This window comes from Nomascus leucogenys, chromosome 19 (assembly GCF_006542625.1).
Source record: "Nomascus leucogenys isolate Asia chromosome 19, Asia_NLE_v1, whole genome shotgun sequence".
Classification (NCBI taxonomy): Eukaryota; Metazoa; Chordata; class Mammalia; order Primates; family Hylobatidae; genus Nomascus; species Nomascus leucogenys.
This window is the reverse complement of record NC_044399.1, coordinates 72,462,484-72,487,279: the sequence shown is the minus strand read 5'-3', so window position 1 is coordinate 72,487,279 and position 24,796 is coordinate 72,462,484. Positions and strand designations below refer to the sequence as shown.

The 24,796-nt window shown below is 42.2% G+C and overlaps 1 protein-coding gene across 3 annotated transcripts in view; it reads right to left on the bottom strand.

Annotated features, from left to right (window-relative positions):
• NUP88 (nucleoporin 88) overlaps positions 1-24,796 on the bottom strand; it is a 35,543-nt gene that overhangs the window by 10,284 nt on the left and 463 nt on the right. For 2 of the 3 annotated variants that reach the window (XM_030800051.1, XM_030800053.1), the window contains exons 2-8: positions 22,043-22,212; positions 19,244-19,369; positions 15,862-15,948; positions 13,910-14,086; positions 9,930-10,116; positions 8,977-9,124; positions 3,794-3,892 (exon numbers count right to left, since the gene is read on the bottom strand). In XM_030800051.1, the coding sequence (XP_030655911.1) occupies positions 3,794-3,892; positions 8,977-9,124; positions 9,930-10,116; positions 13,910-14,086; positions 15,862-15,948; positions 19,244-19,369; positions 22,043-22,212 (994 nt within the window). The remainder of the gene's footprint in view (positions 1-3,793; positions 3,893-8,976; positions 9,125-9,929; positions 10,117-13,909; positions 14,087-15,861; positions 15,949-19,243; positions 19,370-22,042; positions 22,213-24,796) is intronic. The other variant, XM_030800052.1, reaches the window with a different exon arrangement.

Below are 24,796 nucleotides of genomic sequence, written 5' to 3'. Positions count from 1 at the left end.
GCTGGGATTACAGGTGTGAGCCACCGCGCCTGGCCTGTAACAGCTTTTTGAAACGTAATTCACAGTACCATACAAGTCATCCATTTAAAGTGTACCCATTAAAATACAATTCAGTAAGTTTTTAGTGTAAGAATTGTATACCTGGCTGGGTGCGGTGGCTCATGCCTGTAATCCCCAGCACTTTGGGAGGCCAAGGCAGGTGGATCACCCAAGGTCAGGAGTTCAAGACCAGCCTGGCCAACATGGTGAGGTGCTGTCTCTACTAAAAACACAAAAATTAGCTGGACGTGGTGGTGGGCACCTGTAATCCCAGCTACTTGGGAGGCTGAGGCAGGAGAATTGCTTGAACCCAGGAGGCGGAGGTTGCGGTGAGCTGAGATCTTGCCATTGCACCCCAACCTGGGCAACAAGAGCGAAACTCCATTTCAAAAAAAAAAAAAAGAAAATTGTATACCTATCATTAACAATTTGGAATATTTTCATTTCCCCAAAAGAAACCCACATAACCATTAGCAATCACTCCTCAGTTTCTATCAAACTTCCCAGACCTAGGCAACTGTTAATCTACTTTCTGTCTCTGTAGATTTGTCTATTCTGGACATCTCATATAAACAGCCATACAGTTGTTTGTGACTGGCTTCTTTCACTTAGCATCTGTTCACAGTTCATCCATATTGGAGCATGTATCAGTACTTCATTCCGTTTTATTGTTGAATAATATTCTGTTGTATAGACACACCACATTTTATCCATTCATCAGCTTATGGACACTTGGGTATGTGGCTTTTGGGCTATGCTGAATAATGCTGCTATGAACACTCATGTACCAGTATTTGTGTGGATACACGTCTTCATTTCTCTTGGAAATATACTCAGGACGGGACTATCAGGTACATGGTAACTCTATGAATAATCATTTGAGGAACTGCCAGATTGTTTTCCAAAGACTGTACCATTTTACATTTCTATAAGCACTGTATAAAAGTCCCCATTTTTTTCCACATCCTCAACACTTGTTAATGTCCATCTTTTTCATTTTAGCTATACTACTGGATATGACGTGATACCTCACTGTGGTTTTGTGGTATCTTATTTCCATAAGGACTGGTGATGATGTACATCTTTTTATATATATGCTATTTGCCCAACTGTATCAAATGCTAAGGTTCTTTATATTGTTCTCTATACGAGTCCATTGTCACACAAATATTTTCTCTCATTTTGTGGGCTGTTTTCCCTTTTGTAATAGTATTCTTGAAGGAAAAAAGATTTAAATTTTGATGGCTAGGCACGGTGGATCACACCTGTAATCCTAGCACTTTGGGAGGCTGAGGCGGGTGGATCATTTGAGCCCACGAGTTTGAGAAAGTTTCAGAAAGGAAAACTGCTCTGCCAACTTAAGCCCAGTGAGAACCATGTAGGACTTCTAACCTACAAAACTGTCAGATAACAAATTTGCAATGTTTTAAGCCACTAAGTTTGTGATGATTTGCAACAGTAGCAGTAGAAAGCCAGTACAGAAAGGATTCAGTCTTTTTACCATTAAGCATTGTGTTGGTTGCAAGTTTTCCATAGATGAAAAATTTCCTCATTAGTTTGAGGAAGTTCCTTTCTATTAATAGTTTGTTGAGTATTTTTAACATGAAAGGCTGCTAGATTTTCTTTTTTTTTTTTTAACTCCTCTCACTGTGTGAATAATTGGTATTTTTTTTTTTTTAATTTTACTGACATGTACTTCTCGTACCATACAGTTTACCCATTGAACGTGTACAATTCATGGTCTCAGTATATTCACAGAGTGCGTAACTATCACCATCATCAATTGTAGGATATTTTCATGACCCTGAAAAGAACCAGCAATCTATTTTGTTTCCATAGATTAGCCCACTCTGGACACCACATATCAATTGGATCACACAATATGTGGTGGTCTTTTGTGACTGGCTTCTTCTACTTAGCATAACTTTTTTTTTTTATTATTATACTTTAAGTTTTAGGGTGCATGTGCACAATGTGCAGGTTTGTTATGTATGTATCCACGTGCCAGGTTGGTGTGCTGCACCCATTAACTCGTCATTTAGCATTAGGTATATCTCCTAATGCTCTCCCTCCCCGCTCAATTCTTTTTTTTAAATTTATTTTTTATTTTCATTTTTGAGACGGAGTCTTGCTCTGTCACCCAGACTGGAGTGCAGTGGTGTGATCTCGGCTCAATACAGCAGTCTCCACCTCCCAGGTTCAAGCGATTCTCCTGTCTCAGCCTCCCGGAGTAGCTGGGATTACAGGCATCCGCCACTATGCCTGGCTAATTTTTCTATTTTTTTTTTTTTTTTAGTAGAGACAGGGTTTCACCATTTTGACCAGGTTGGTCTTGAACTCCTAACCTCAAGTGATCTTGCCTGCCTCGGCCTCCAAAGTGCTGGGATTATAGGTGTAAGCCACTGCACCTGACCGGTATTAATTCTTTAAATGTGAATCCATGTGGTCCTTAGCTTTTCTTTTTGGATAGTTTTGATTACTAATCAATCTCTTTGTGTCAGTTTTTGTTTGTTTTGAGACGGAGTCTTGCTCTGTCTCCTAGGCTGGAGTGCCGTGGCATGATATTGGCTCACTGCAACCTCCGCCTCCTGGGTTCAAGCGATTCTCCTGCCTCAGCCTCTGGAGTAGCAGGGATTATAGGCGCACACCACCACGCCTGGCTAATTTTTGTATTTTTAGTACAGATGGGGTTTCACCATGTTGGCTAGACTGTTCTCAAACTCCCCTGACCTCGGGTGATCCGCACGCCTTGGCCTCCCAAAGTCCTGGGATTACAGGCATGAGCCACCGTGCCTGGCCTAATTTTTTTTTTTTGAGACGGAGTCTCGCTCTGTCGCCTGGGCTAGAGTGCAGTGGCATGATCTCGGCTCACTGCAACCTCCATCCCGGGTTCCAGCAACTCTCCTACCTCAGCCTTCCGAGTAGCTGGGACTACAGGTGTGTGCCACCACGCCCAGCTAATTTTTGTATTTTAAGTAGAGATGGGGTTTCACCATGTTGGTTGGCCAGGATGGTCTCAATCTCTTGACCTCATGATCTGCCCGCCTTGGCCTCCCAAAGTGCTGGGATTACAGGCATGAGCCACCACGCCCAGCATTTTTTTTTTTTGAGACGGAGTCTCGCTCTGTTGCCCAGGCTGGAGTGCAGTGGCGCGATCTCAGCTCACTGCAAGCTCCGCCTCCCAGGTTCACACCATTCTCCTGCCTCAGTCTCCCGAGTAGCTGGGACTACAGGTGCCCGCCACCATGCCCGGCTAATTTATTTTTGTATTTTTAGTAGAGACAGGGTTTCACGGTGTTAGCCAGGATGGTCTTGATCTCCCGACCTCCTGCTCTGCCCGCCTCGGCCTCCCAAAGTGCTGGGATTACAGGCGTGAGCCACCACACCCGGCTTTTTTTTTTTTTTTTTTTTTAAAGCAAATTCTCCCAGACCCTGATTGAGTCAGTTTTGGTAGTTTTTTTTTTTCTTGGAATTTGCCCATTCCATCTAGATTATGTAAATGACATACATTTGTTCATAATATTCCCTTATAATCTTTTATTTCTGTAAGGTCAATAGTAATATCCCTGCTTTTATTCTTGTATTATAGTTAGTCTAGCTAAAGGCTTGTCAAATGTGGTTGATCTTTTCAAAGAACCTTTCGGTTTCACTGATTTTCTCTATCATTTTTCTATTCCAAACTACTTTTCTGAAATCTATTAAATCTATTTTTCCTCTGAAATCTATTAAAAGTGCAGAGAGTTAGTAAACTCACCTGATCCAAGAAATTTGTGAAGTTTATGAATCCAAGTTAGCCCAACACTATGTACACCAGCTTCATGAGTACAGTGATACCTTGAAGGACACTTGGGATCTGCAAATGGAATGATTAATGATACAAAGGTAGCCACTGGATAACTAAAAAAATTTACCTCAAATTTGTTGGCTACCCTACAGTAGCCTACAAATGCATTTGTTGATGGAAGGTTTTATAAAAGACTTTCATATTGTTAGAGGTTTTGCAATTTTAAAATTTGAATTCAAATTTCAAATATATTTTAAGTACAGATATACCTCAGAGATACTGTGGGTTTGGTTCCAGACCATTGCAATAAAGCGAATACAGAAATAAAGTGAGTCACACAAATCTTTTGGTCTCCCAGTACATAAAAAAGTTATGTTTACACTATGCAGAAAGTTATGTTTATACTAGTAGGTATTCAATAGCATCACGTCAAAAAATATGCACATACCTCAACCATTTTTTATTGCTAAAAAATGCTGACACAGAGACAGTGAGCACATGCTGTTTGAAAAATGGTGCTGATAGACTTGCTTGATGCAGGGTTGCCAAATCTTTCATTTGTAAAAAAAAAAAAAAAACAAAACAAAAAAAAACAAACCACTATCTGTGAACCACAATAAAATGAGGAGGTATGCCTATGTTTTAAAAAGTATAAAAAATGGCTGGGTGTGGTGGCTCAGGTCTGTAATCCCAGCACTTTGGGAGGCCAAGATGGGTGGATCACAAGGTCAGGAGTTTGAGACCAGCCTGATCAACATGGTGAAAACCTGTCTCTACTAAAAATACAAAAATTAGCCGGGCGTGGTGGCATGCACCTGTGATCCCAGCTACTTGGGAAGCTGAGGCAGGAGAATCGCTTGAACCCGGGAGGCGGAGGTTGCAGTGAGCTGAGATTGTGCCACTGCACTCCAGCGTGGGCGACAGTGAAACTCCATCTCAAAAAAAAGAAAAGATCAAAAACACAATCTAAATGTTATTTTCTAAATATGTGCACAATGAGGTTCACCAAAACATAAATACTTGCCGGCAAGTAGCTCATTTATGCTTTTCTCTGTGCATTTATTTAGTTCTTCAAAAGAAAATGGTGGTTAAAATAGCTCTATAGAAAACCTACGCTTATGCTTGCATACATCAACTTAAATAAAATTGTTGAAGCAAATGCATTCCTACAGCATAGGTATCACAAAAGACTTTAACACAACGGCTCACGGAACAGTTCTATCAGTGTAGTAAGGTGTGAAATGAGAAGTGAAGTTTCGTATGTCTTCAAAATGTTGACTTACACATAGTTTTAAAGGTTATTTTCAGTTTTGGATGCTCTTTTTGTTTGACAATCATTTATAACTAAGAAGTATGAGTAGTTGTTATACAATTTTAATTAACTGCTTTTGAAACAAAAATTTCTGTACCTCCTTTGAGCCCTAGTATCAGTAAGACAATCCTGAGACTAAAAGATAAGCTATTGAATACCTATTATTATGTTTATTTATCTCGGTAACTCAATATTTTTATTATTAATAATAATGTTATTGGCCAGGTGTGGTGGCTCATGCCTGTAATCCCAGCCCTTTGGGAGGCCGAGGTGGGTGGATTGCCTCAGGTCAGGAGTTTAAGACCAGCCTGACCAACATGGAGAAACCCTGTGTCTACTAAAAATTCAAAATTAGCCAGGCGTGGTGGCACACGCCTGCAATCCCAGCTACTCGGGAGGCTGAGGCAGGAGAATCGCTTGAACCCGGGAGGTGGAGGTTGCGGTAAGCCGAGATTGCACCACTGCACTCCAGCCTGGGCAACAAGAGCAAAACTCCATCTCAAAAAACAAACAAAATAATAATGTTATTAAACTAAAACAAAATACAGAAATAAGGTATATATTAAAGCTGATAAAATGGCAACAATAACCCATAAACCCCCTAAATTAAATTTTCCTTTAATCTAACAGTCTCACTTTGTGGTTAGTGACTTTGTCATAAATTAATGTTCTAAAGCTGATATATTATTTTTCTGTCATATATTGAGGTTCCATAAAACATCTTGGAAAACAGCATTCTGCTATAAAAAGTTTAAAAAACCCTCATCTATGGGAATCATCTGTCTGTTTGCATAATCAAAATATTGAAAATTTTCTTTTCATTTGCCTACATTTTAAGACTTAAGGCTAAAATCATCTCATTAAATCTCACATTGTTAAAATGGCTTTTCAAAACCTATAGTGCTAAAATCAACAGAAAAGTCTTAATACTGGGGTGTAAAACAAATTGATTACTAAAAAGAGCCAACATTTACTTAACAGGAAATTTGTTAGACACCACCCTATGTTATACTGTAGCCATTTCACTTTGTCACTAAGGAATCTGGTGTGCCTCAGTGATTATAATATGCCTTGTTCAGCACAATTAGGAACGAGTCGGCCGGGCGCGGTGGCTCAAGCCTGTAATCCCAGCACTTTGGGAGGCCGAGGCGGGCGGATCACGAGGTCAGGAGATCGAGACCATCCTGGCTAACACAGTGAAACCCCGTCTCTACTAAAAATACAAAAAAAAAAAAAAAATTAGCCGGGTGTGTTGGCAGGCGCCTGTAGTCCCAGCTACTGGGGAGGCTGAGGCAGGAGAATGGCGTGAACCCGGGAGGCGGAGCTTGCAGTGAGCCGAGATCGCACCACTGCACTCCAGCCTGGGGCACAGAGCAAGACTCCGTCTCAAAAAAAAAAAAAAAAAAAAAAAAATTAGGAACGAGTCAAAAATTTCTTAGTTTCACATATGAAAATGTTACTCTCATTAGAAGAACCAAGAAAAGGCTGGGCATGGTGGCTTATGCCTAAAATCCCAGCACTGTGGGAGGCCAAGGTGGACAGATAAGGAGTTCGAGACCAGCCTGACCAACAATGGTGAAACCCCATCTGTACTAAAAATACAAAAATTAGCCAGGCCTGGTGGCGCATGACTGTAATCCCAGCTATTTGGGAGGCTGAGGCAGGAGAATCGCTTGAACCCAAGGGGCGGAGGTTGAAGTGAGCCGAGATCTTGCCATTGCACTCCAGCTTGGGCAACAGGAGCAAAACTCCATCTCAAAAAAACAAAAAACAAAAAACAAACCCAAGAACAAAACATCCATGTCTACACTTAAGATTTCCCAAAGATATGTGTATCTATATGAGGAAACCAATTAGTTTATGTCACTTTACTTCATTTGGTCTGTTTCCTCATCTATAAAATTCTTAGACAATATAGATCTCAAAATACCTTAATTAGACAAACCCAATGTACACTCTTTGCTGATTTGTTATGTAAGGAATTCGCCCCCTTAAATGTTTTGGCTATACTTTAGCACAGAGTTGAGGCCGTTATTACCAAAACTAGGCAAACTGGCTAACCAGAACTGTAAGGAGAGTAGGTCAAACTGCTACAAGATTGAAATCCTCCTATGTTGCAGTGAATGACACGGTTTCATTCTTTTTTAAAGCCAAATAGGGCTAGGCATGGTGGGTCACACCTGTGGACCAGCACTTTGAGAGGCTGAGGCGGAAGGATCACTTGAGCTCAGGAGTTTGGGCTTGGACGACATGGCAAAATCCCGTATCTAACAAAAATACAAAAATTAGGCGTGGTGGTGCACATCTGTAGTCCCAGCTACTCCAGAGGCTGAGGTGAGAGGATTGCTTGAGCATGTGAGAAGCAGTGAGCCAAGATCATGCCACTGCACTCCAGCCTAGATTACACAGTGAGATCATATCACATACACATGCACAAAAGCCAAATGGTATTCCACTGTGTATATAATACCACATTTTAAAAATCCATTTGGGGCCGGGCGCATGGTGGCTCACATCTGTTATCCCAGCACTTTTGGAAGGCTGAGGCAGATGGACTGCTTGAGGCCAGGAGTTTGAGACCAGCCTGGCCAACATGGTGAAATCCCACCTCTACTAAAAATACAAAAATTGCCAGGCGCAGCGGCTCATGCCTGGAATCCCAGCACTTTGTGAGGTCGAGGTGGGCGCATCACAAGGTCAGGAGTTCGATACCAGCCTGGCCAATATGGTGAGACCCCCGTCTCTATTAAAAATACAAAAATTAGCAGGGCGTGGTGGCATATGCCTGTAGTCCCAGCTATTAGGGCGGCTAAGGCAGAAGAATTGCTTGGAACTCAGGAGGTGGAGGTTGCAGTGAGCTGAGATCGCGCCACTGCACTTCAGCCTGGGCAAAAGAGCGAGACTCCGTCTCAAAATAAATGAATAAATAAAATAAAAATATAAAAATTAGCCAGGCGTGGTGGTGGGTACCTGTAATCCAGCTACTTGGGAGGCTGAGGCAAAATAATCGCTTGAACCCGGGAGGTGGAGGTTGCAGTGAGTCGGGATTGCGCCACTAGACTCCAACCTGGGTGACAGAGCCAGACACCATCTCAACAACAACAACAACAACAACAACAAAATCCATTTGGTCTGTTGATGGACACAGGTTGATTCAGCATCTTAGCTGTTGTGAATAACACTGCAATCGGCATGGGAGTGCAGGTATCTCTTCAACCTATTATTTCCTTTCCTTTTGACATACCCAGTAGTGGAACTACTGAATAACATGGTAGTTCTACTTTTGATAGGACCAGGAAAAATTCACTATTAGGAATCTGGTGATCTGGACCAAAGACCACTATTTCAAAACTTGGGAAATTTGCTCAGTCTGCCTTAGACAAAAAGTGTACTATAGTGACTAAAAGGCTAAAAACACCCAGTCAACTTTTTTTTTTTTTTTTTTTGAGAAGGAGTCTCGCTCTTTCACCCAGGCTGGAGTGCAGTGGCGCGATCTCGGCTCACTGCAGGCTCCGTCCCCCGGGGTTCACGCCATTCTCCTGCCTCAGCCTCCCGCGTAGCTGGGACTACAGGCGCCCGCCACCTCGCCCGGCTAATTTTTTTGTATTTTTTAGTAGAGACGGGGTTTCACCGTGTTAGCCAGGATGGTCTCGATCTCCTGACCTTGTGATCCACCCGCCTCGGCCTCCCAGAGTGCTGGGATTACAGGCGTGAGCCACCGCGCCTGGCCCCAGTCAACTTTTTAAAGGCTGGAACCACAGAACAAATACATTACATAGGAACAGTCTATGATAGTATAAAAATCATGGGAAAAAAGCACTACATTTATTGAAGAGCTTACCTCTATGAAGTTTGATTGGACAAGAAAAGTCAGAATCAAAAGGGTCATCCTCTCCAGATGCCAGTTTCAAAGCAAGCTCCAACTCAACACATTCAAACACATACAGAGAAGGAATGAGGTCAATCCTGGAATCCCAGGACTTTTCTGACTGTAAAAAAAAAGTGTTGTAATTTTGATCTTGCATGTTAATTTGAAAATGTACACAATTAAAAACAGGCAAAAAGCTGGGTCAGGGCCGGGTGCGGCTGTTCATGCCTGTAATCCCAGCACTTTGGGAGGCCGAATCGGGTGGATCATCTGAAGTCAGGAGTTCGAGACCAGCCTGGCCAACATACTGAAACCCTGTCTCTACTAAAAATACAAAAAATCAGCCGGGCGTGGTGGTGGGCACCTGTAATCCCAGCTACTGGGGAGGCTGAGGCAAGAGAATCGCTTGAACTCAGGAGGCAGAGGTTGCAGTGAGCCGAGATCATGCCACTGCACTCCAGCCTGGGCACCAAGAGCGAAACTCCATCTCAAAAAAATAATAATAATAAAAAAAATTAAAAAAAAAAAGCTGGGTCAAACAGCGCTTTCAAATTCTTAATTCCACCTCTATCCTAACAGTGCACTGTTATTCTGAAGACAAAACGTCTCTCTTCCTTTAGGAAGATGTTTGTGAAAAAAGCCAATTCAGTGATTCCAAGGCTCTTTGTATCTGTCCCTGAAGATTGCAGTATAGACCAGAAAGTAACATGCAGACTGGTGGACCAAGTAAGTTGGGCAACCTTCTAACTTCTTTCCACTTAGATTGCTAAGTGTGCTTCAGCTACTTTTTTAACTGTTTAATTTCCAAAATATCAGAAGTTCCATAAATAAGTTAAAATCCCTTCTCATATATTAAGCATTCATATTGGGTCAGGAACTATGCCAAGGTGTTGAAGATACAAACACCCACAGCAGCCTGCACTTACCGTGTGGTCATCTTCTTCTTCCCCTTCTAGCACGACACAGTGATACAGCATTCCTGATTCAGTGGCGATCACTAAGATATTGGGGACACAGGGTAAGCAGAGGATAGCACACGCATCATAACCATAGTTATCTTCAGCCGCAGGATGCATGGGCAATGGACCCAACAGCTTTCCAGTATTTCCAGGGCTAAAGAAGGAGTAAAAACATATTTAGGAAATGTTGACAATAAGCACACTCATCCCATAAAACCATTCCAGCTATCATACCCTCATTATAAATGTGGTATATTCCCAATACTCCATCTTCTCACTTTCCCACTCAGATTCCACCACCAGAGATAATTTTGCCCTAGTGGACAATGGCAATGTCTGAAGACATTTTGGCTTGTCGCAACTGGTTGTCACAATGTGGGGGGAGGTATTAGCATCTAGTGGTTAGAGGATAGATAGAGGCCGCTAAACATTCCCCCACAGCATAGCACCTCTAAAACAAGCAATAATTCAGACCAAAATGTCAATAGTACAAAGGTTGAAAACCCTTGCCCTAAATTTACTATGGTTTATGCTTTCACCACTCCACTGAAGCTACTATGGCAAACATCACCTGTGAGATTTGCTAAATCCAAAATGCACTTAGCCTTCTGCTGCAGTTATCACTGGTTAACAATTACTGCTACTCAATATCCTTAACAGCTGTAACAATTCTTTCTTGTAGTTCTCTCTTCCTACTTTTTTTTTTTAGACGGAGTCTCGCTCTGTTGCCCAGGCTGGAGTGCAGTGGCGCGATCTCGGCTCACTGCAAGCTCCGCCTCCCAGGTTCACGCCATTCTCCTGCCTCAGCCTGTCCGAGTGGCTGGGACTACAGGCGCCCGCCACCACGCCTGGCTAATTTTTTATATTTTTAGTAGAGACGGGGTTTCACCGTGGTCTCGATCTCCTGACCTCGTGATCTGCCCGCCTCGGCCTCCTAAAGTGCTGGGATTACAAGCGTGAGCCACCGCGCCTGGCCCCTACCTCTTTAAATACAATTTTCTAATGTCCTTTTCTAATTTCTGTCTCTTAAATATTGGTGTTCTCCAGGATTCTGTTGTATGCTTTGACTTTTTTCAAAATACACACTTAAATGAGAGCCTGTTGAACTATGCCTCGTTTTAACTACCATCTATATTCCAAGACTACCAAATCCCTTCTTCTAAAATGTAGCTTCTCTTCAAGGCTTTGGATCCCCATATTAAATTTGATTTGACAAATACTTATTATTGAGTGCTAGATGATACTCCCAGTGAATGATGGTTTAGTTGATGAGGCAGACATTTAACCAGAATTACTATACCATGCGATAAGTGCAACAACAGAAGGATTTACAGTGTACAAAGGAATGACAAAAAGATACAAAGATAATGAAGAAAGCTAACACAAATAAATAAGAAAAACAGAGAAAGAATGATTTCTGGGAAGGGGGTTATTGAGCATTCCAAGCTAGAGATCAGTTTATGCAAAGTCCTGGAAACACGAAAGACAAGGAACTATTTCTATTGATTTTGTGATTAAAATTTTTCGGAAGTACAAAATCTCTTGGAAGAGCAAGAAAACTTATTTAGTACGATGGGAGGCAAAGTACAATGTCGAAGGCAACGGCAAAATAGCTAGACAGACATCCAGGACTGGCTTATGAAGTACACAATCTCGTGTGCTATGTTAAATATTCGAAATCTATCTGCCGGGTAACAGTGTATCAGTAGAGGTTTAAATCAAGTGATGGAGCTTCACTTTACAAATCAGTCCTTAGGGAGGAAGACATCAAAGGGTCCAAAATGGGATTTGGGGAAACTACTCAAGAAAATAACCCAGGCAGATGGTGAAGTAGGCAGATGGTGAAGTAGGCAGATGATGCAGTTCTGAAGCAGGGACAGAGGAATGCAGAGAAGGGTGTATAACCAGGGGTGTCCAATCTTTTGGCTTCCCTGGGCCACACTGGAAGAATTGTTTTGGGCCACACAGAAAATACACTAACAATAGGTGATGAGCTTTAAAAAAAAAGAAAAGAAAATCGCAAACAAACCTCATAATGTTCTAAGAAACTTTACCATTTTGTGTTGGGCTGCATTCAAGGCTGTCCTGGGCTGCACGCAGCCCGTGGGTTGGACAAGCTTGGTGTATACTTCCGAAAAATTTTAATCATAAAATCAAGAGAAATTTGGGACTGATGAAATGCAAGGATGAAGAAAACTTTTGGGTTTGGGCTAAGGTTACTAGGCAGATCATGGTTTGGACAAATGAGGGCTCAGCAGTAAGAGGAGAAAGGGTAAGGGAAGGTACTAATGTTACCACAAAATCCTCCTGAGATCATGTGTGAAAGGCAGAGAACATTTCTGCCAAGGAGAATGCACTCAATAGTGAATCCTCACCATTCTGTAACCTACCGAGCTCTTTCATCTTTCTCATCTTTATGGTTTTGCATACTCTAGTCTCTCTCCTGTACCCACTTCCGATTCTGTCTAGTGAATCCTGCAAGTTCAAGCTTTTGTAATAGCATTTCCTTAAAGTCTTCCAAGATCAGCAGGCCTACTCATTTACTCCATCACACTCCTGAAGAACCTGGTGATGCCCTGAGCACATGACACTGTACTATAGTTACTGGTTTAGTTGTATGCCCTTCTGGTAGGTAAGGAACCACAAGCAGGAACCTTGCCTTCAATCTTGTATTTCCATCTTCTGCCAGAGTGGGCCCTGAATAAGTAAGTATCTGTTAAGTCGATTTACAAGCGAATAAACTCTAATGCTCAGCCCTTGGCCTTATGCCTCTGCAGTTTTCCCTCAAACTCTTATCCTGTATAGACTCTCTTACCATGACAGATGATTCTCATACCTCTATTTTAATTCTTGTCTCTCATCATCCTGTATTTCCAACTGTCCATGGAATATTTCCATTTTATTGGTCCAATACTATCTTACACTGATTTATTTAGAAATAAACCTTCTCCCCCAATTAGCTGCCTTTACTGACCTGTTTCTGTTCATGGCACACTCCCTTATCCAAACAGTAAGTAAGTCTTATTTATCCTTCCTTTGTTGTTATCTACTGTGTTTCATTTTTCCCTCTGTTCTATTACCACCCAAGTTCAAACTCTCAGAAATTATAAGCTCAATTTTGCAAAAGCTTCTTTAAAAGTCTCTGTCCCAGTCCCTTCCCTAACCAATTGTTTTGTCCTTCTGCTCAGAAACCATCACTGGCTTCCTACTACCTTATTCCTACAGAAAAAAACCCACACTCACTCTTTAACGAGGTATTTTTAATGCCAGCAAATTTTCTCGGGAGAGATACTCTAGCTTTATCACTTAATGCTCCCTACATGAATCCTCAGCTCTAGCCCAGAATGTCTAATAAATTAAGCTTGAATGACACTTGCACTTGCTTATTTTCAGACTCTATGCTGCCCTTGACAGAAATGGTCTCACCCTTCCTTGATACTTCATTTAATCCTGAATGAGACCTTTAAGTCACACGACATCACTCCTTCTCTACGAAAATTTCCTTAACCTCCCAGTCAGAATGATCTCTCCTTCCTCTGGGTTCTTACTGTCTGTGCACCAATACTGTGGTATGGATAGTATTTTTTCATGTGTATGTATCTTTCTCCCCACAACTGGGACATAAGATACCAGATTACCACGCCTATGTGGTGTCTTGTTCATATAAGATAAACAATAAGCACTTGTTCGGATAACTAGAATTTGTGAACACAAATCCAGGCCTATCATAAGTGATTATCCAAGAATTCTATAGAACTTACCCAAATAATATGAAGAAATGAAAGGCCAAATGACCTGTACTCTTTCTCAAAAATACGCAAACCAAGCACCTGAAGGCTGCAACATTTCCACAGACTCAAAAACATGGCTCCCAAGTCCAGCCTCAACGATCTCTACTGGAGCCCAAACTGAGTTTTCATTTCAGGTGGGTGACCACCTCGACTTACCTGTGTAACAGACTGATGTATGTCAGGAAAGTCTCTCCATTCTCATATAAGATGTACAGTGGGTATGCCACTACTTCATCTTTGCCTTTTTGTCCAAATAGAGTCTTTGGGACTGCTGCCAACGGCCCAAAGTCAAATGCAACTGCTGTCTCTCCTAGAGATGCGGTATATGCCCTTCTGGAAAGAGATGTGAAAACCAACTTGTTAAAAACAAAAACAACAAAAAGTAAAAAGAAAAAACAAAACAAAAACACAAAATGTCTAATAACAGGAGGTGGGTATGTATGGAATTTGTAGGCAATGGATTGAAAAGACAAAAAATGATTATGAAGAATGTTAACATTTAAAAATTCTCAGCTGGGTGTGGTGGCTCACGCCTGTAATTCCAGCAATTTGGGAGGCCGAGGCGGGTGGATCACCTGAGGTCAGGAGTTCGAGACCAGCCTGGCCAACATGGTGAAACCCCATCTCCACTAAAAATACAAAAATTAGTTGGGCGTGGTGGCAGGTGCCTGTAATCCCAGCTACTTGGGAGGCTGAGGCAGGAGAATTGCTTGAACCTGGGAGGCGGAGGTTGCAGTGAGCCGAGATTGTGCCATTTGCACTCCAGCCTGGGCGACAAGAGCGAAACTCCGTCTCAAAAAAAAAAAAAAATTCTCATGAAATGAAGTGAAAAAAGCTGGCCATAAAATTATTTGGTTCTACTCTCATCTTAAATAGTTTAAATACACAGATATACAAATAGCAAAAATTTATTATATACATACACACACATAAATGCAAAAAGGAAACAGGAAAACACATGAAAACGTCAACAGTTGTCTCTGAGCAGCAGGATCTGTAAGTTCTACAAATACTTGCAAAGCACCTACTCTGTGCCAGGTACTTTTCTAGGGTCTGGGAATATGTCAGTGAATTAAACAAATGCCCTGCCCTCTAGAGAGAGATATACCACAAAAAGAGAAGAAATAAAGATGGAACATAAACTCAGAAAGTATCATGAAGAAAAATAAAGTAGGGTAAGAGGGTATTGATGGAGGTGCTACTTTAGACTACTTGGTATAGGAAAGACTCTGATAAGATATTTGAGCAAAGATCTGAAGGAAGTAAGAAAGCAAGTCCATGGTTAACTAGGGAAGGAGCAGTTGAGGTGGAGAGCAAATGCTCTAAGGTAGAAGTGCTTAATGTCTGTGGAATGGCAAGGAGGCCAAGGTGCCTGGAGCCCAGAGAGCCAGGGCACAGAGGGAGGAATGAAGCTGGAAAGGCAATCGGGTGGCATACCTGTGGACCCTTTATAGGTAAAGACTCTGGGAAATTAATGGGGTATGGAGAGCAGAGAAGTAGAATGATCTGATTAAACTGTAGATTAAAGTAGAATGATCTGATTAAACTTTGGCTGCTGTATTGAAACAGACTATAGCTATAGGAGATTACAAAAGATTTTCATTTTCTTCTTAATACTTTGATCTATTTTTCTCAATTTTCTACAGCAAATATACATTACATGTATATCAAGAAGGCAAATCATAAAACCATGCTGTTTTTATATTTTAAAATTTAGTGTAGTTATTCAGGAAGATTCTAGTTCAATACAAAGTTAATAAATATGGTTAAAATGAAATCACAATTTCATATAGTTGAGAGAGCAAACATCAATGCAAGATATTATCTTAGTTTCTTTATCACATACAAAGGTGATAAACGAATGGTGGCTCAGGCCTGTAATTCCAGCACTTTGTGAGGCTGAGACCAATGGGACCACTTGAGCCCAGGAGTTCCAGACCAGCCTGGCCAACACGACGAAACCCTGTTTCTACTAAAAATACACTTACTTCTCACATTACCAAAAGCATGCTAGTCACCTCTGAAAAACCTTGCAACCTGTTAAAATTGCATTTATAATCCCAATAAGCTAATTAAAAAACCATTTCATGACTCAAATAAAAACTTACCCTTTATTGAGTACTAGACTTTCCTCTTCGGCTTCTGAAAGTATAATCACCTTAGTGGGTGTCTGGGGCTCACGTAGTGAGTAAATTCTAGCAACCAAAAGAGAAGAAAACCAGCACTTAAAATTCTCTTTTCGTTTCCCAAAACTGCACTTTCCTCTCCATCTAGTCAGTTCTTGAGAATTTTCTACCACTTATCACAACTACTTCTTTGCAAAAATCTTGCTGTTGCGAAGTAGTCTACTTCATTTATTCTTTAACTGCATGAGGAAGTTTCACTGGGGCCTGAAGAAATGTTCTCTATCCTTACCAATACCCTTTAACAGCCTATTCTATACCATCGCACCTCTGTCACTTACGTCCTGAGCCCTTAGCTATACTCGCCTTGTCCAGTCATCTCACTATTGCCCCTAAGCTTGCCAGTTTTCCTTCAACTACACACCTCTATCTCTGTCTATTAGACACCAAATCCCACCAGAGAAAGAACCATATCTTATTCTTTATATGCCAACTGGCTGACAGAGTGAGTGATATTTAGCCTGCAAATCTATTTATGTGTTTGTTACATAAAAACCCAATATCGGCCAGGCACGGTGGCTCACACCTGTAATCCTAGCACTTTGGGAGGCTGAGGTGGGCGGATCACTTGAGGCCAGGAGTTCATGACAAGCCTGGCCAACATGATGAAACCCCGTCTCTACTAAAAATACAAAAATTATTTGGGTGTGGTGGCACACACCTGTAATCCCAGCTACTCGGGAGGCTGAGGCAGGAGAATCGCTCGAACCAGGGAGGCGGAGGTTGCAGTGAGCTGGAGGCTGGGGTGAGTCAAGATCACGCCACTGCACTCCAGCTTGGGAGACAGAGCAAGACTCCATTTCGAAAAAAAAAAAAAAAACCAAACAAACAAACCCAATATCATATCATCTCTATTTTCATGGGAAAGTATAATACTGAATTTTTTTAACTAAAATTATTTTAATTTAAAGTAACCTACATTTCACAGCATATAAGGCTATCGTGAAAGAGGGAATTTTCAAAAGGCCAGTAATGTCATTTTATAAATCCAATGTCCCTTATAATCACTTATTTTGTCTGATGCCACTAACAATTTTTAAACTTGGTTTCTTCCAATATCAATAAAATGCCACATTAAGTATTTAATAAATGTTTTTAATGATAATTTGATCCATTTGAATACACATTTATTACGGTCTTCCTAGGTTCCTACAAGCGTTACTAACTTCAAAATACACAAAAATACTAGACAATAATGTTGTACTGGGGAACAGTGAAAGAAAAAGAAGGTGCAACAAGGCATTCGGTGAAAATTTCCTTTTGCTCTGAAACTGCCTAAAAGCTCCAAAGCTTAGGAAAACAGAAGTGTTAAGTACCACGTATTTTAAAAAAGAACCTTCAATATTTGGGGCCAGATACTTCCTTTGGGGCTTAAGAACTGTACCTATGCTATCTTCCCACCATTTCCTTTTCCATCATAGCATACAAAAGGAAGACTAAGAAGAGAGGATGTCAAAGATTCCTTAGGAGTACAGTATAATGTTTGTAATAGGAAGATTTTCCCTCTCCTCTTTCTCTACCCTGAACTCCAAAGCCAAATGGGTGGGCAGGGAAGGCTCTAGGAAACAGCCAGATGTGGAGGTACCTGTAATAAGGGAGATTGGTGCATTTCCTAGCTGAATGTCCCTTAGTCACTTAGTAGCTGTCTCAGTTATAAGATCGAAAAAACATAGCAATAATAGCAATACACACATATCACGTTCAGTACCATCTACAGTTTCAGGCATTCACTGGGGGGTCTTGGAACATACACCCTGCAGATAAGGTATACTGTACCCCATCTTGAGAGAGGATTCAGGGCATAGAGAACTGACAGGAGCCAATGGGAGCCAGAGCTCCTCAGTGATGGGGGGAGCTGGAAGTTCAACACTGCCCTCCAACACACACACACACACACACACACACACACACACACACACACACACACCATCTATGCAGAGACTACCACATCAACAGAGTTCACTAGTGACAGATGGAACGAGATTAAAACAAGATCAGGCATACTTCCCCATCACTCATAGGCTACCAGTTCAGTAAGATCTCTGCCTCACCTATCCCACTCCCCTACTGCACACTGAAGGAGTTAGATTTGGAGGAAGGAGGAGGCAGCCCATTCCTTACACTTCACCCTATGCTCCAAAGTGCTGGGATAAGAGGAAGAGTGAAAGAGCAGACCGCATACTCTCCAATCACTTCTGATCCCACAAAACACAGGTCTGACCTACAAAAGGGCCAGGACATAGTTGTGAAATAGATTTGAGATCAAATAGCTTTTGACATTTTTATTTTCTTTAGACAGGGTTTCACTCTGTCACCCAGGGTGGAGTGCAGTGGTATGATCATGGCTCACTGCAGCCTCAAACTCCTGGGCTCAAGCAATCTTCCTACCTCAGTCTCCTGAGTAGCCGGGACTACCAGCACATGCCATTATGCCCAGCTAATTTTTTTGCAGAGACAGGATCTCACTGTATTGCCCACATTGGTCTTGAATATAGGGGCTCAAGTGATCCTCCCACCTTGGCCTCCCAAAGTGCTGGGATTACAGGTGTGAGCCACTGCAACTGGCCAAGATGAGTTTTAAACTGGACACACTGTTTTCATAACTAGAAGTAACGAGAAAGCTATGGGGATCTGTATAAGACACCATTAAGGGGTGAGTCATTCAGCAGTGAAGGAAGATTTAGTACAGCACAGTTAAAAGCAGTGATTACGAAAAATAAAACTGAAGGTAACTGTACCTCTGCTGAGTCCTCCCAATAACTTTTTACGTAAGGCCTATCCAGAAAGTTAGCTGATAATAGAGTAGAAATCTATGTAGCATTAGGGCATTTAATCATAGAGTGCAAAGCTTGGAAGGGGCTTTAGAAACTATTGAATCAAACCTGCTCAACTTAAAAGATTGGAAACTGAGCCCGCCCAACCCCTAAAAAGCTCAAGATCTCAAAAGATAACAGAAAAGGAGGTGGGACAAGAATTCAAATCTCTCAATTTACACTTACATTCTCTCTCCTTTATGCTACATTATTACCAAAAGGGTGACCTGATGAAAGAGTTTTGGAAAGATTATTCTAATGTGTCAGATTAGGAAAGGAGATACCTGGAGGGAGGAAGACTAGTTGAGAAGGAATAGTGGTAAGTTAGAGCAATTAGGCAATTCTTATGATTGAGAATGGGTTACAACAGCCATCCAATAAAAGCACTGACTCCTTCAATGACTCACTTCGTTCTATGCTGAGCTGTTAATTGGCAAACAGAAACAGAGCTTTCCCACTCGCAAGGCTTCAAGAGAGAGAAAAATAAAATTTACCTGATTACGTTGTCTGATGTTAACAGCACCACGTGGGGATCCAGGATTTCACTTGGATACCATGCAGCATGCTTTAGAGTCAGAGAGGTGGAACTGGTGAAAAATCTCTCAGCAACTGGAGTGGTACTAAAATAAAGATAATAATTTTCCAAAACATTTTGTACAACTTGGATGAAAATCTTCTAAAGGAACTTCTTTTTTTTTAAGATGGAGTTTCTCTCTTGTTGCCCAGGCTGGAGTGTTAACGGCACAATCTCAGCTCACTGCAACCTCCGCCTCCCAGGTTTTTTTTTTTTTTTTTGAGACGGAGTCTCACTCTGTTGCCCAGGCTGGAGTGCAGTGGCGCAATCTCGGCTCACTGCAAGCTCCGCCTCCTGGGTTCACGCCATTCTCCTGCCTCAGCCTCTCCGAGTAGCTGGGACTACAGGCGCCCGCCACCACCACGCCCGGCTAATTTTTTGTATTTTTTAGTAGAGACGGGGTTTCACCGTGGTCTCCATCTCCTGACCTCGTGATCTGCCCGCCTCGGCCTCCCAAAGTGCTGGGATTACAAGCGTGAGCCACCGTGCCCGGCCCGCCTCCCAGGTTTAAGTGATTCTCCTGCCTCAGTCTTTCAAGTAGCTGGGATTACAGGCACCTGCCATTACGCCCAGTTAACTTTGTATTTTCAGTAGAGAGGGGGTTTCTCCATGTTGGTCAGGCTGGTCTCGAACTCCTGACCTCAGGTGATCTGCCCACCTCGGCCTCGCAAAGTCCTGGGATTACAGGCATGAGCCACCGCGCCAGGACCTAAAGAAATTTCTATTTTAACACTCTTTGATTCTCTTTCCTTCAAATTTATTTCCCTGAAATCATGCTGAGAGGGCATTCAAGGCATCTATTCAGTCAATATCAAAGAATTGAAATAAAAATATCTTCTAAATTATAGCACATTGGCTGGGTGCGATGGCTCACGTCTATCTTTGCACTTTGGGAGGCCGAGGCGGGTGGATCACCTGAGGTCAGGAGTTTGAGACCAGCCTGGCCAGCATGGTAAAACCCCGTCTCCACTAAAAATACAAGAATTAGGCAAGTGTGGTGGCCCATGCCTGTAATCCCAGTTACCCGTGAGGTTGAGGCAGAAGAATCGCTGGAACCCAGGAGGCGGAGGCAGAGGCCGCAGTGAGCTGAGCTCGAGCCACTGCACTCCAGCCTGGGCTGAGGACTTTGCAGTGAGCCGAGATCACACCACTGCACTCCCGCTTGGGCTATAGAGCGAGACTCTGTCTCAAAATAAATAGATAATTTATTTATTTTAATAATTTATTTAAATTACTTATTTAAATTTTATTTGTTTGTTTATTTGAGATGAAGTCTCACTCTGTGGCCCAAGCTGGAGTGCAGTGGTGTGATCTCGGCTCACTGCAACCTCTGCCTCCCGGACTTAATCAATACTTGTGCCTTAGCCTCCTGAGTGGCTGGGACTACAGGCGTGTGCCACCACACCCAGCTTATTTTTTGTATTTTAGTAGAAATGAGGTTTCACCATGTTGCCCAGGGTGGTCTCAAACTCCTGAGCTCAGGCAATCCACCCGCCTTGGCCTCCCAAAGTGCTGGGGTTACAGGTGTGAGCCACTGTGCCTGGCCCCAAATTACAGCATATTTCCTACGTACATATACATTTTAGGATGGTTTGACTTAGGATTGATACATATTTATACAGTACAAGTGTTTTCAGATATAGTATCTCATTTGATCTTTTTACTAACCCTGTAAGGAAATTACAAGGGCAGATATTATCAATCCTATTTTTAAAATGAGGAAACAGAGATTTAGAAAGTAAACAGTTTAAGGGGACTCAACTTATAAGTTGTGGAGCTAAAAGTAGTTTCTACCTTATACAGATGATCCCCAACTTTACAATGGGTTTACCAGTACATAACCCAACATAAATTGAGGAGCTCCTTATGACTTATGATGGGGTTACACATCATAATGTTGAAAAATCCTACGTTGAACCATCCTAAATCGGGGATCCTCTGCTGTGTTGTCAGCAATAAATGCATTTTCAACTTGCATTGGGTTTATCGGGACATAACCCAATCGTAAGTTGAAAAGCATCTGTACTCTTTTACAGTAGATCTTTCAGATTCACTTTTCTGGATTTATTGAAAAAGAAATTATATAAAAATAGGCCAGGTGCGGTGGCTCACACCTATAACCCCGGCACTTTGGGAGGCTAAGGTGGGTGAATCACTTGAGATCAGGAGTTCAAGACCACCAGCTTGGCCAACATGGTGAAACTCCATCTCTACTAAAAATACAAAAATTAGCTGGGCATGGTAGCGCTTGCCTGTAATCCCAGTTACTCAGGAGAATCGCCTGAATCCAGGAGGCAGAGCTTGCAGTGAGCCGAGATTGTGCCACTGCACTCCAGCCTGGGTGACAAGAGCAAGACTCCATCTCAAAAAAAAAAAAAAAAAAATACACACATACACACACATACATATATAAAATATTTATACTTCTGGCAAACTTCTGGCTGACAGATAATGACTGGTTTTACAAAATCTTACTTCTACCTAATTGAAAGAATGGCCTAGCCTCCAATGAGACAGCAATGTGGTACTTTAGGCAGAATAAAAGTACAATCAATCACACATATACTATAAACATTGATAACACAGAAGCCAGTCTGCAGACCACAAGGAGTGCTCTAATGTTTTAAGAGTAGTATACTAAGCATGCTTAAGAACCACTGGTCTTGAACAATTTTCTGTATATATAATAAATTATACAGATAAATAGTATACAACTTACCTACAATTCACTGTTGATTTTCCACCTTCAAATTCAGAATTCTTCCCCCATCTTTTAGGTAATTCTAATACCATAAGTCCTTTTATTCCTATAAGTGCTACATGATGTTGTGTTGGGCTTAACAAGACTTGATAGATTTCAAACAGCGGTGGATTTATGCAAAGCAATCTCTGAAAATTAAAGCAAACCAGTCAACATAGTTAATTTTAATATAAATATAGGTGGCAGTTACTTGAAATCACAGTAATATTTTAGTTTACTACAATTATAGGATAAGAAAACTCTGGATAAGTACTCACACTTGTACCATTAACTCACGAATTTTTTTTTTTTTTTTTTTTTTTTGAGACAGTCTTGCTCTGTCACCCAGGCTGGAGTGCAGTGGTGGCCCACTGCAGCCTTTACTGTGGGGGTTCAAGTGTCCTTCCCACCTCAGCTTCCAGAGGAGCTGGGCCTACAGGTGTGCACCACCACTCCCAGCTAATTAAAAAGGTTTTTTTGTAGAGATGGGGGTTTCGTCATGTTGCCCAGGCTGGTCTCGAACACCTGTTCCTGTGCTCACAAGCTCCACCTGCCTCTACCTTGGCCTCCTAAAGTGCTGATTATAGGCTAGAGCTACCACACCCAGCTTACTCATGCTTTCTTTTAACATCCAAAGTTACAACTCATGATAAGCTGCTTTCTTCCCCATCTCTAAGGTTTTGAGATTCTGGAGGAGTGAAGGTTATTGAGATAGTCACCAATATTTACTGAGAGCTTATAAATTCTGGGAACTCCAGCATTTTTGTATGCTGGACACACAAAAATAAGTAAATAGCCAGGCGTGGTGGCACATGCCTGTAGTCCCAGCTACTTCCAGGAGCTGAGGTGGGAGGATCACTCGACCCCTGACAGAAGAGGCTGCAACGAGCCGTGATCACACCACTGCACTCCAGCCTGGGCAACAGAGAAAGACCCCATTTCAAAAATAAAAAATAAAATACCTTTTTAAAAAATGACAAGAGCAGACCCAGCCCCTGCCTTGGAGCTTACAGTCTAGAAAAGAAGACAGAGGCAGAGTGCCATGGCTCACGGCTGAAATGCCAGCACTTTGGGAGGCCAAGACGGGTGGATCACCTGAGGCCAGGAGTTCCAGATCAGCCTGGTTAATATGGTGAAACTCCGTCTCTACTAAAAATACAAAAAGTAGCCGGGTATGGTGGCGTGGGCCTGTAATCCTAACTACTCAAGAGGCTGAGGCAGGAGAATCGCTTGAATCCAGGAGGTGGAGGTTGCAGTTAGCTGAGATTGCACCACTGCACTCCAGCCTGGGCAACAGAGTGAGATCCTGCCTCAAAAAACCAAAAAACAAAAACGGCAGGGCGCAGTGGCTCACGCCTGTAATCCCAACACTTTGGGAGGCCGAAGCGAGCAGATCACGCAGCCTGGCCAACATGGCGAAACCCCGTCTCTACTAAAAATACAAAAATTAGTCGGGCGTGGTGGCAGATACCTGCAACCCCAGCTACTCGGGAGGCTGAGGCAAAAGAATCGCTTGAAACCGGAAGGCGGAGGTTGCGGTGAGCCGAGATGGCGCCATTGCACTCCAGCCTGGGCAACAAGAGCGAAACTCCGTCTCAAAAAAAAAAAAAAAAAAGACACAAAATAATAAATAATTAAATTATGATTGTGTCAAATGCTACATAGCAGTATAGAATGTTATTAGAATACTGTGTGCTGAACATTTGGTAATTATTATTTTTTGAGACAGTCTTGCTCTGTTGCCCAGGCTGTAGTGCAGTGATCTCAGCTCAATGCAACCTCCACCTCCCAGGTTCAAGAGATTCTCCTGCCTCAGGCACCTGAGCAGCTGGGATTACAAGGGCGCGCCACTACACCTGGCTAATTTTTGTATTTTTTAGTAGAGACGGGGTTTCACCATGTTGGCCAGGCTGGTCTCGAATTCCTGACTTCAGGTGATCCACCTGCCTCTGCCTCCCAAAGTGTTGGGATTGCACGCGTGAACCACCGCGCCCGGCCTTGATAATTCTTTTTAACTGAAATTGTGTAAGTCAGTAGACTGTAGACTCCTGCCCCATTTTCAAAACTGCAGAAGGATTGCTAGCGTCTTATTAAAATTAAATCACTTCTCGGTAACAAGAATTGGACCGGGCACACAACAGATGTCATACCTTAGAATGAGTACCAAGCTCTTTACTTTTTCATCTTTAAGAGAATCTATGTATTACAAATAAACATTTCCATAAACCAGTATTTGATCACAGCAAGTGTGTAATAGTTTCTGGATCACACCCATTTTCACATGCTGTCGGCTAATCAAAAACAAAAATCCCAATTTGGGGTATGGCTTTATTTTCTAAAGCGGGCGTTGCGGAGGGAGGAATTAACAGAGACTTCCTCCTCCATGTCAAGCATGAAACGTGGTGCTTTGAAACCTGCTACCTGACTTGTGCACAAGGCCAGAGAAAGTTACGATCTATACCTATTATAAGCGTCACGTCAGGAAATAGGTTTCTCCCGACCAAACTAAAAATAGCAACTCCGCCCACTCGTTCTCAACCCCTTTAGCCCACTTTGTTTTTCTCCAGAGCACTCATCCATCACTAGCATTTTTATTGACTATTCCAGGGTTCTTTCCTTCCTCCCAGGCCTCCGGGCCGTAAGCATCGAGAGAGCCTGAGTCCCTGCGACCGCATACGGCCGTGTCGGAGTCAAACCGCTGGAACACCCGCCGCAAGATGAAAAAAACAGCCA